The following is a 12,603-nucleotide window of genomic DNA, read 5'->3' on the forward strand; positions in this document are numbered from 1 at the left end:
TTAGTGCTTTTTGCTGTTCGTTTCACCTCCATGACCTCCACAAGCTGATGATGCTGAAGATATGTTTTCTCTGCAGTTCCAAACATACTGAGTGCGTAGGAAACATGAGAGCTCGTGTCTTGTAGTGTGAGAAAAGTGTACTGTCAGCTTGACCGCTCCGCTGCCTTGCTGCTGTGCCAAGAGCAAAACTGTGGACCGTGTAACAATCATTCTTAAAAAAAAAAAAAAAAACTCCTCCTGCACAGGGTTCAAAAAAATACTGACCTTTCTATTCATTCAGCTGTAAACACAGGCTTTTTGGTTTAGTGGAGCTCTACGAGCTTTGACTTGCTGACAGCAGAGATGATAAAAATGAGAGTGTAAAAATAGCCTAATAATAAGAATAATAATTAGCAGGGACAGACTTTGGTCCTTATGAAGATATTTGTCTTAATTCCTGATGTATTCATACTGTGCTCTGAGCCACAGCACCTCAACAGAAAAGTCCTGTCTGTTTGAGTGAGGAGCTTTGAAGGCTGAACTGTTTTGCAAGTTCTTAAAGGGGGAAAAAAAAACCAACAGCTTCTGTTTGCAATTAATGGCTGTTGACTAATCGAGCCAGGCCACATTGCCTCCCCTCTGAAATAACTAATGCAGTAGCCTCTGGTCTGCCGCTTGTGTCAAACCTTTACCGCTCCATGTGTGGGTGTTGGAAATTAAATATTAACTTCTAAGTCGTAGCCCAGTAACTATCTCTGAAGCACAGCCTCAGTGGAGCCTCTCAAGTTCAGGCTGCAGAAGAATGAAGGAGAATAGAGAATGTACATGAAATAAACTCATTTGTCGTGAGAGAAAGGGAGAATTTTCTCCAAAGCAGTAACAGCAGCACTTTAGGGACTGTAAAAACCTGACTTGTAGCCTTACAGTAAGCAGAGTCATATCTCTCCTTTGTTTCTCCAGTGTGAGCAAAAATGCAGGCATAAACAAATTCTCTCTGTCTTTTGTGTTTCAGGCCATCTTTGATCGAAACAGGAAGGATGAGTTGCCAGGGCTTCAGCTGGAGTGGATTGATGGAATTTGTGCGCCGCTGTACGAGGTAACGCTCAAGGCTTCACTGCTCTCTGGCCTTCATTGTGTCACGCTTGTCACACATCCGCCTCTGACATCAGCAGTCGCTGTCCTTCCTCAGCTATTGTCCCCCGACTGACGCCAGCAATGAAGCTGTCACCAACTATTCAACTTTCTTTGCAGCCACAGATTTCTCACTGGAAAAAAAGAAATGCTTTATTGAAAGCTCTGAACTTCAAGGTTTCATCCTGTTCTTTTGAGCAGAGTAGAATGAGTGTGCACTTTCTGACTGCAAGAAAGCTCAGAGGTAGTGGAGTGTGTGAATAGAGCTGTGATGTTAGTTGGGTGAAATCCCCTTAGTAAGACAGTGTACTTTGGGCTTCACTGCACAGTAATGAAATAAGGACTGACTCCTGACTGCATGCGTTTCTTCTGAGACGCACACACAGACAAACAGGCTGATTTTACTGTAGGATCCCGGCAGAGCAAATATTAGGGTCAGAGTTAGAGTAGATCCAGTGACTATCTTTGAGGGAATTAATGGAAATCTATACAGTGTCCTCGCTGGTATAGCAATGTGTGTTCGTGTGTGCGTGCTTCTGAATGACGTCAAGGGAGACTCACCTGCCCCTCCCACTGCCAGCAGTGGTGGCTGTGTGGGAGGAGGAAGAAGAAGAAGAAGAAGAAGAAGAAGGCTGACTTACTGAAGAGATCAGGTCTGTAAAGAGATGAGGCGTGTTGAAGGCACATTCATGAAAGTCAAACAGAAGAGGAGCCGTGAAAGGAGTCAAGGATAAAATAGTTCATTCATTCTTACAGCACTGGGTGATTTCTTTGCTTTTGTACTGTTAGACCTCCTTCCTTTTTTCTGCTGTCATATTAAACACATTACTCTTAATCACCATGAGTAGAAAACAAACAATAGATCATCTTCACGTCTATTGAATTATCCTAGGATCAGTGTCAAAAGTTTGAGCAGACTAATCTGTGCAGGGCTCTGGTTTCACCATTTTTACCGTCTCTGTAGTGTAGATAAAAAGCATCAAAGTGGCGTGTGTGTGTGTGTGTGTGTATGTGTGTGTGTGTTGTCTGCGTGGGGGGTTTGTCTCCACACTGCTTTATGTAAAGGCTGATGTTTGGAGAATGCAGATATGGAGCTCATGATCATGCTGCTGCCAATTAAACTTGCGAGGGGGAGAACAGAGGGAAGTTCGGAGGCGGCAGGGTTTTTGTCCGTGGGCGGAAGAGATCTCGTTCTTGATCTCGCTGATCTCCTTCTCCTGGTGGTGGCTCGCTACTTTGTGGAATCTTAATCCCCCATTATATAACCTTCCATCTTCATACCCCACCATATGAAAGTCTCTCTCTCCTTCCTCTGACTCTACCTCAGTGGAATAATGATGCTGCACACACACCAATGACAGTGTCCCACAGAGGGTACATACCGCAGAGAACGGGGGAAATTGTTCTCTTGTAAAAAAAAAAAAAATCCTCTCCTTTTAACCTGCAGACGAGACAAATCCATAAAGATTAGATGATCAGTGCACTCGGTTTTTGTAGTTCTTTAAAATTACATGCCTGTAGGACACATGCAATCGCAGTGTGATGATGGCTTCAAATATTGAACATTTTCACAATCAACACACACTCATTTACACAAGGGCTTGAAATGCTTCACTTTAGCAGTATACAAACATTTCATTAATGAGGAAAAGTGGTTTATAACACCCTATAATGTAGTTGTAAGCAGATATACATGAATCTTAATTTGCGTGTGTTTGTTAACAACTGTAGCTCCTCCTGTGGGCATCCATAAGTACATGCTGGTGTATAAACAGATGATAAATGATAATACGGCTACAGGCCCAATAATAGCGGTAATAACTGCTTTAATAGTATAATAGTAATAGTATACATTTGTCTTCACAGGAGAAGTTATAATTGTTGACAAATATTGTACATTAATGAACACTTGAAATGTCCTTAAATCTGCATCCAACTACATTATGATGTGTTATAAAGCATTTATTACATGAAATAGGGGAGATTAAAGTAAAGTTTTACAATAATTATCAATTAATCTTGTATTAATACCATTTCATCTGCATGTGATTTTCCTGATTAATTGTGAAAATCTCTCTCAAGACAGACAGCTGCACCACATAAAACACAGAGATTGATAAACATAAAACACATTATTACAATTAAATGTCGCTGTTCATAACTTAGTCTTACTGGACAGCCAACTTACATCCTTTGTGTATGATTGTCTGTTCTATGATTGAAAAAATGTTGAAAATATAATATCAGTAATAACAGCAATAAATAAAAGTAATAGTAATACATTAATTAATCTACTGTAACATATGTCAGAGAATAGTCAAAAATGCTAATTTCCTGAAGCCCATGTTGATTTTTTAAATAGCTTGTTTTGTTTGATCAAGAGTTCAAAACCCCCAAATCACTGATTTAAAATCTCATTAAACAACACAATGTTTGACGTTTTTGCTAAAAACTAACCATAGCAATTATTCAATTGTCAAAACAAATCATTGCAATTCTACATCTCTGCACAGTGCTCACACATATGAACCAGATGTGTGCAGACACTCAACAAACAAGCAGAGCTGAAGCAGTCTGACTCCAGAAATGTGCATCGACTTCATCTCAAATCACAGAAATGGAAATCCATGTGGTGCTCTAATGTTCTTCGGCATCACAGGTGAAGAGCTTCATAATTAGCAGCGCGACCATTCCAGCAATTACAATATTATGCATTATTAAGTCAGATATTAGTACAAATAATGAACCTCCCATGAGCTAAAGTGAGCAGACAGCGGCGTTTCGATAAAGACAGGAAAGTTGTCTTGATATCTGAGCAAGTGTTTTGATTGTTCATATGAATGAGTGAATACAACCGCTGAATATTAATGCATTTGCAAATTGCCAGCCTGCATTTAAAGCTGAGTTAATTCACAGCTGTGATTAGTTGTGTTAGAACAGATATGATTTCCCTTTCATGCATACAATACACAATCCCCAGAGTAGGTGTACAGTAAGTACTTGAATCATTTTTGCAATGGCTGGCCATTCGACTCCTACATATGCGTGTGAATAAATGAAAGATTTTATTGTTTCGAATGTGGGACCCATGCCCACATGTTATATTTCCATATGAAACAGGGTTAATGAAACAGTAACTAATTACACAGACTTCCCTGGAAATCCAATAGACACAGAAGACGCTGTTAGCAGAACAGAGGGAACAAAATCCCCCTGTCTCCCAGGTAATTTATTAAAATGTTGGATGACAGCTTTTACTACACTGCAACAGTTACACAGTTACAGTTTAACACAGGAAAATGACAAAGGCAACTAATCTCAGTCACACATGTGCCTCTAATCTTTAATGAGCAGCCATTTAATGGACTGCTGCTATCAACTGGCTGTATGTTGCTGTTATTGTAGTCCGGTGTTCTTTGTTTTGTTTCATTTGTTTTGCCGATATAGTGTGTTTGATGAATAATGTGCTGCTTTTCTAGCCCCAGTTTACTGTATATATAGCCTACCAGTTTATGCCTCTTGTCACAAAGCTGAGCATCACTTTTTCAAAAAGAAAAAAAAAAAGAGAAAACAAAAAAACAAAAACACAAATCTTTGAAAAATCCAACACTTATCGCTGTTCTAGTATTGCCCGAATCCTCAAGGTCTCCTCTAACCATCTGGATGAAAGAACACAATGCTTCTCAAATTGCAAAGTTACTGACCTGATGGCGATCTCCTGACCTTTCCTCTAGCGCCACCATGAGGTTGACATTTGTGGCTTTTAGTGAAATATCTCCTAAGCTGTTGAATGGAACCATAATCATTTGGATTTGGATTTCCTTTAGCACTATCATCATGTCAAGTTTTTAATGTGTTCAGTAGTTTGGTTAATGACTAAGTACTTGCAAAACTAATGACACTCCCAATAGCCTCAGTTGTAGCTTGTGTTTAGTGCTAATTAATCAAGTTAGCGCTGTTATTGTAAGCACCACTGTGGTTAATACAGCCTCCCAGCGTTGCAACTGGAGACTCTTATTTGGGAAAAGATCACAGGCTATTTTTTTTTTAAGAAAAACAAATGTTTGGCTCTGTGACCATAATGTGATTGTAATATACTAGAGTCATGAACTGGGACTGCTGCTTTTCATGCTGATGATGTTTTTTCCTTTATATTTCATTTTTTCCAGTAACACTTCACTCGAAACCCACACATTTAGTATTTAAACCCAGTATAAACATCAAATTATGGTTTATAACACTGTATTTCAGACGTTTGCAAATATAAATGTTTATTCTCATCTTTCTCCCTCTTTCTCTCTCTAGACTCTGGTCAAGTTAAATCCCAAACTCCAGCCGATGCTTGACATGATCAAAGCTAACAGGGCCAAATGGGAGGAACTGAACAAGAAGAGACAGCGTGGGCAGAGTGTCTCTGCGCCCGCGAGCCCATGCAGTGGCGACAGCACAGAAACCAGTAGCTGCACTGTGGCCAAAACCGGCAGCACACCCTGCTGCAGCAGCGATGCTGATGGCACAACATCTAAACCTGTTAGTTAGCTTCTGTTGCCACCTCCGAGCTGATCTCTTAGGCTTATACCCTCTTAAATGCAGCCTGCAACAGAGGCAGTGCAGTGCATGCAGAGGTTCTTGGGCTCTGCTCCTCTTCGCTTTTTGCTACTAGAGATGAGCTTTAGACTTGAGTGCGGCGCTATCATAGAGGTTTTTCTGCTCCCCTCAGTCTTCCCATGCTGAAGGCTGACAGAGCTGTGTTTGGCAAGCTTGTCGGAGCAGCTACAAATCAGCTGATGACACCATGTCAGAAAGGAAACTCAAACCACTGTGTCAACATGTCAACCAGTGAGCTAACACTAACTATTTCGGGCATTGCACAGATTTTCGGCACAACAAGGCATGAAGAATATTGGAGAGGAATGTTTGCCTCTACTGTGGTTGGTTTTGCTCTCGGTACCTCCTCGTTGCTCGCATTTTGTCTGGGGTAACAGAGATATTTTTTGTAAATTTGTACATAGGCTATTGAGTTATTTACAAGTGCTGTTTAAAAAAAACTGTAAGCTCTGGATTGTAATGTGGCTGTAGAGTTTCTGAAGGAGAAAGGGGTGCAGGAACAGCAGGACCTGTGACAGTGCTTGCAATGCAAATTGAGTGCTCCGCTCCCTCCCTTCCTGTGCCTTGTTTTAAGATCCTAATGAAAAATGCATGGCCTCCTCACCAAGATTCTTAGATAGTATGGAAATCCATGTTGAACCATGACGTATTTTTGCCATAATTTGTAAAACCAATGACTGCAGTTTTGTCTCGACCCCATGTTAGACACAAAACACTCACATTATATACATATGGAAATCTATTTTGCCCAATTTTATAAACGCAGGGTCTCACGTGTCACACACACAAACACACACACAATGTGCCTTGATGAAGTTGTTCTGGTATCACATTAATTTCTGCAGAAAAAACATTTATCTACTGATTTCACACTGACAGCTGAAACATAAAGCAAAGTGATATAAATCCTCACTAAACTACATCTAAAGGAACAGATCATAAGTTTTGGAAATATGCTTACTTGCTTTCTGTTGAAGAGTCAGATCAGATCAATCCCACTCTAATGTCTCTCTGTTACATGTTACAGCCAGGAGCCGGTTAGCTTAGCTTAGCATAAAGACTGGAAACGGGGAAACAGAAATTAAATCTGCCTACTAGCAACTCTAAAACTCATTATTTAACACTTTATCTCGTTTTGTTTTCATCCATACAAAACCAAAGTGAACAAAAGACTACTCTCTGTTTTACAAAGGGTTATGTGTTGGACTATTTCTTGTCCATGGCCAGTAATTTCTTGCAGTCTCCACTGGTTGCCTTTATCCAGGAAACAGTCTGGCATAAGACATAAGACAGGGTTTAAGACACAAGCCTTCATAAAACACTGAATAGTCATTTTTACACATCAGTTTTTGAACATTTTAAACAAACGAGATTCAGTGTGTTAATTGGTGAGTTTTAGAAGTGCTGGTGGGCGCATTTTGTGTCTGTTGGACAGAGCCAGGCTGGTTTCTCCAACTGTTCTACAAGCTAACTAGCTAACAACACCTAACTATCTGTAGCTTTATTTAAGGGACAGGTAAAAGATCGATATTTTCTCATCTTACTTTCCCCCATAAAGCGAATAAGTGTATTTCCTAAAATGTCAAACTTTTGCTTTAATTTAATTTTTGGCCTTTTCTGAACGCTCACAAATGCTACATAAACAGCTTTTATAATCTCTAGAAGACTGAGACACGGAGACTTGTAGGACTGAAGTGCCCATTTAGTCACAAGCTATTAATTTCATTTTATTATTATTCTAAGTATTTTTTGGGGGTAGGGGTATGCCTTATGAGTTGTGTTGTACCTTTGTTAACTGGAGTTTAAAATGTGACTGTGCACATTGTGTGGCATGGATCTGTATTCTCTACTGTATTTAGTTGAAGAGCTGAATTGAGGTCAACCAGAAGAATTTTGAATTGCATGTTTTATGCAGTATTAGATTCAACCACTTGCTAAGGATGTAGCAAACGTGTGAGCCAACAAATACCTCGTATTTTGAACTTCATCAGTAAACACGTTATCTCATCGGAAATGCATGACTTAAATTCTATTGCATCATGTTACGTGAATTATGAATATCGCTGTTCTATTTTTCTATTAGGTCTCCAAATGTGGCCAACTTCTACTTGTCTTTTTTGCAATGTAATGTGCTTCTTGTATTTCTTCTTTCCTCTCCCAGTTTGGACTCTGGATTTATTTATGGCGGGCTAAACTGAAAGAAACCTAAGGCATGAAAAGGCAAATGTGCAATGTTTCTGTTCAGAGTTTAAATAAAAAATATGCTGCTATATGTGCTGTGGTTTATTCTGAAATCAAAATCTTTATAGTACTCCACTACATTAAATATTGTACTTTTCACTCCCCTGCATCTATCTGACGGCTCCACTACACAGATTAAGATGCTACATACAAAACATGATGATTTTATAAGATGAATAACTGGGATAAACATCCCAACAGAAGGCTATATACAATTAAAATGAACCAACTGCAACAGTAATAGTCTACTTATACTTAAATGCATCAGTAACAACAATCCAATGAAACAATGTATAAAAGTAAAACACTAATAATGGAGTATTTTTATTACCCAGTAGTTCTACTTTAACTTAGGGGCCTTAACTCCTCTTCCACCATTGATTCTACCTCCCAGTTCACACAGTATTTCTCCCAGTGCAGTGCTGACCTCCTGTGGACACATGAATCACTACACACAAACTGTATCTCTCAATGAAATAGTACAGGCATAAGCACATTTCATTGAGACACATTTAAAGTCATGGAGAAAAACTGCACGATGTAGTCAGATTAGAGGGAGCGTTTTAACAAGAGAATAGGAATTGGCTGCAAATATACGAGTCTGTAATCAATATTGCACAACTCTGGCTGTTACAGTGTTTAATCAGAAATAAATATATGTTCAAGTCTAAATCCTTCATGTCTTATTTATACCCAATATATTCATCCAGACAATCCTGGGTATTAAGCTACAGAGGGATGTAATAGCTGCAGTGAATTTCATCGTCCAAGGCTGAGCTCTACTGTTGTTGATAGGTGGCGGTGACGTCAGCAAGCCAGTGTGTGGGTGGCTGTGTGGGTGAAGATGACTCCCAAATGAGCTTGTGTGTAGAAAAAAAAAAAAGAAAAATAAAAGCCTGTCAGGAAGTGAAAAGACAGGCTCTGTTAAACTCCTCTGTGGTGGTTTACCTTGAGCTCAGTGCAGTGTAGGTAGCGAAAGAGCAAAAAAAAAAAAAAAACAGCTCTCAGGCTCTTGTTGACCCTAAATAGGGATTAAAGTATATGACGGGGAGATGGGCGGTGGGGGATTTCTGCTCTCTTAACAGTGTTGCATATTAGCTCAGAGATAAATCAACTGGGATGTTTTAGTTCAATTTATTGCACAAACAGCGTTGACAAAATGTACTTGGATGTTACTACATTGTTAAGAGAAGTGGAAAATAACAACAACAAAAAAAAAAAAACAGGTACGTCCATAACATTCAAAAGCTCTCACACATTTTTGACACGGAAGGTTAAATATCAGATGGTGAGTGGATCCCAAACGAATCTGTTTCTTTGGGGGAATATTAAGAATTAAAAGGACATGGTGGTCCAGGAAAATGTGAAAAATGCAAAGCACAGATCAGAAGGAAAAAAAAGCAGACAGCTCTCTTAAAGCTAAACTTGGCTTCAAAACGAGTAGTTAAATGATACAAGTCTGGTATCAAATTGTAGTACATTACAGTATCCATTCCAGAAGCCTCTTACATAATATAGATACAATAACAATTAACAACAAAGAACAACCAATTATATGGAGCAGAAACAATTCAATACAGTGTCTTTAACGTAGGAAACATGATGTAGTAGAGTTTAATAGAAAGTTTTAGCACATGTAACAGTCACAAATATCGACATTTCATATCTCTCAGAAGGGTCGTCTTTGCATATGTGGATTAAAAAAAAAAAAATCTACTTTAGCTGTGCATGATTTGAATGTATGTGAAGGTGGCGGTTACATAATCAGACAGATGTTTATAGTAATGTTTATATGGTCTGATGTGTTGAGTCTTTGGTACAACGTGAGCACCGGGATCCAGAGGCCTTAAATTGCAAAAACGGTCAGACTGAAGCAGGCATGATCGAAAAAACGCGATGGCTTTTTTTTCCCACGTCACTTTCTCAGTAACAAACCATGCAAGGAAAACCATTTCAGTACAAAAACTAAACACACAAGGATTATCTCTCTTTGTAATCATACTGTAATTCTAAGGGTTATTACTTTTTGGTGGGGCTGTGGAGTTTTTAGTGGAACAAGTTGGTCAGTAGAGGAACACGCACACGTAGACGAGAAAGTCTCTTATGGCAATAGGTCAATACAACAAAAGGCATGAGGGCATGAAAAAGACAAACAGGAGACACTGACACCATCATGTCCAAGTCTGTTTAGCTTCACAAAGGGACTCACTGTACACCAGAGTGTGCAGTAGGAGAAGAGGAAGGCAGACAAAAGCTTTAGAAAGGCACAGGGCTTTAGAGAGCGCATTCATCTAGAACTTACCACTAAAGAAGTGCCACACACACACACACACACACACACACACACACACACACACACACACACACCACACACACACACACACACACACACACACACACACACACACACACACACAACCACACACACACATGAGAAAAATAAAAACAAATTTAAGGGTAAACTATGTTGGCAAGGATTTTTAGGAAGAGGTTAAACAAAAGCAAATATGACAAAAAAAAAAAATCAAGGTTTTGTTGCATCATGTCAGGATGCATCGTGGCTGCCGCTCCAACAAGCTGAGGCCACGACACAACAGCAGAAATGAGCTTCAACATGAACGACAAAGATTGTTACAGCATATTAAGTGCAATATAATGTAAAAGAAAAAGGTTTGGGTGAATCAGTAAATGGCACTGAATTACACTAATGATGAAAAAGACAAAATCTCTGTCCATTTTAAATTCACTTTTAGTATCTATTAATCCAAAACGCACAAGATGCTTTTAGAAAAAGGTGAGATACAGATGGAGAGGAGCGGGATATTAGAGGAGGTTCCTGTTGCCGAAGATGTTATTGGGGTCCACAAAGTCTTTGACAGACTTGAGCATCCCCATGCCGACATTGGAGACGGTCTCTCTCATCCACTCCTTCCGAAGTTTCCCCACTGAATGACAGAGAAGAGAAAATAAATAAATAAATAAACTCACGGAAGAAGACCGAAGGGGGAGAAATAGAGGAATCGGCACGGCTGATTGCTCAGCAGGCTGCTGGGAGCCAATCAATCTTGTGAGAGTGAGTGAATAAACAGAGGGTGATAAATGCTTTTATTCAGAGAGGAGAAATGTTTTGCATGGCATGATTTATGGAGCTCAGCAGACTATCAAACTCATTAGGCTCTGTGTGTTCCCAGAGGAGGAGGCCGGCTGGCGGTTGTAGCGGGCCGTCCCCGGCTCCCTCACTCTTTGAGCCACCACTCCCCTCCAATTCCCTCCCTCCAGAGTCACCGGGGCGTTTTCTGTGTGTGTTTCTGTCTCATTGTGCACACGAGCGCGCTCCTCCTGCTGACCTGCGAGGGTGTTGTGCTTGCTTGTCCTGAACGCTGCTCTGCGCCCTCTGACACCGGCCTGATCGCCAACAGGGTGCCGAAGCCAACCGTGGAGCACCACACAATGGTCCTCTGTCCTCAGCAGGACTTTGGCTCTCAGCCGCTGTTCATCCTCCCTCCTCCAAATCCCCCCAGCCCCCTCCTCCAACCTGAGGAGCGAGTGTGGCTGTGGCATGAAGCCTAGTGAGGGTGCCCATTGCTTCACCAGCTGTCCAGTCCGACATACTCCACAGCGTCTGTACCCGACAGGTTCCTAGCGCAGAGTCTGGAGCCAGCGAGAGGTCTTGTTACTACGGAGGACTGGGAAACCTCGCTGGAGCCAAACTCTTGTTGGAAAACTTCAAATAAAATAGCAACTTTGATTCTCTAAGAGCGAATAAAGCTGCACAATGTTATGGCACAATCTGTGAGCTTTTTTACATTTTTTTTTACTTTTGAATGAATAACGCAGCAGAGGAAACTGAGCCACAGCTGTGATGTGTAGATGTTGAGGTTTTAAATTCATCATTCTTTCAAAGAAAATTGCATTTATTCTATTGGCATTTTTCTTTAATTTGATAATGAAGACTTCAAGAAGAAGAAGAAGAAGAAGAAGAAGAAGAAGAAGAGGAAGGCCCCAAAAGACCCAGACTCAAAGCATATTATTATATATCATGTTTTGTTTTTTTTGGTAATTTAATTAATTGCACATTTGTTAAGCAATCCGAACTACTGAAGTACAATATCAACTAAGGCAGACCCGCCCGTATTAGCTTACTTTGTGGCCCTGTGCTCACATGGTGTATATTCATAAAGAGAGTGCTGTTAGATACAATAACCACAACAGGGGTCCAACAGACAATATTTGCCCCAGGCCTCCCTAAAAGCTTAAACCTTCCATGCCTAGCAGAGTGGAATTGACTAGTCAATCAACAGAAGATAATAATTACTTTTTTGTCAATTTAAACCAAGATTCCCTGGGTCCAGTTTTTCAAACGTGAGGATTTGCTCCTTTTCTCTCTTTTTATCAGCTTTAAGTTTAGCATGGGCTTGTTTAATTGTGATGGGCGTCTTTCATGATTTTTAGATATTTTTTTTAGACTAAAAAAAGACCAAAAAACGGATTATTAAACAATTATAGATTAATTCATCATTTATAAATAACTGTCAGCTGCAGCTTTAGTTGCCAGGCTGAATCAAACTATGATGTTGCAGTTACACAATAATGCACCTTTGTATACCAAGTCACCAAGAACACCCCTGCAGCATCTGTAGGTTG

At 40.1% G+C, this 12,603-nt stretch overlaps 2 protein-coding genes across 2 annotated transcripts in view; one reads left to right on the top strand and one right to left on the bottom strand.

Annotated features, from left to right (window-relative positions):
• pde11a (phosphodiesterase 11a) overlaps window positions 1–8,948 on the top strand; it is a 75,826-nt gene extending 66,878 nt beyond the window's left edge. Inside the window, exons 19-20 of the mRNA XM_056388848.1 lie at window positions 992–1,075; window positions 5,416–8,948. Coding sequence (XP_056244823.1) covers window positions 992–1,075; window positions 5,416–5,649 — 318 coding nt within the window. The 3' untranslated portion in view covers window positions 5,650–8,948. The remainder of the gene's footprint in view (window positions 1–991; window positions 1,076–5,415) is intronic.
• A 129-nt stretch (window positions 8,949–9,077) lies between these two features.
• agps (alkylglycerone phosphate synthase) overlaps window positions 9,078–12,603 on the bottom strand; it is a 30,671-nt gene continuing 27,145 nt past the window's right edge. The window contains exon 20 of the mRNA XM_056388849.1: window positions 9,078–10,904. Within this exon, the coding sequence (XP_056244824.1) occupies window positions 10,783–10,904 (122 nt within the window). The 3' untranslated portion in view covers window positions 9,078–10,782. The remainder of the gene's footprint in view (window positions 10,905–12,603) is intronic.

This window comes from Seriola aureovittata, chromosome 11, assembly GCF_021018895.1.
Source record: "Seriola aureovittata isolate HTS-2021-v1 ecotype China chromosome 11, ASM2101889v1, whole genome shotgun sequence".
NCBI classification, from domain to species: domain Eukaryota; kingdom Metazoa; phylum Chordata; class Actinopteri; order Carangiformes; family Carangidae; genus Seriola; species Seriola aureovittata.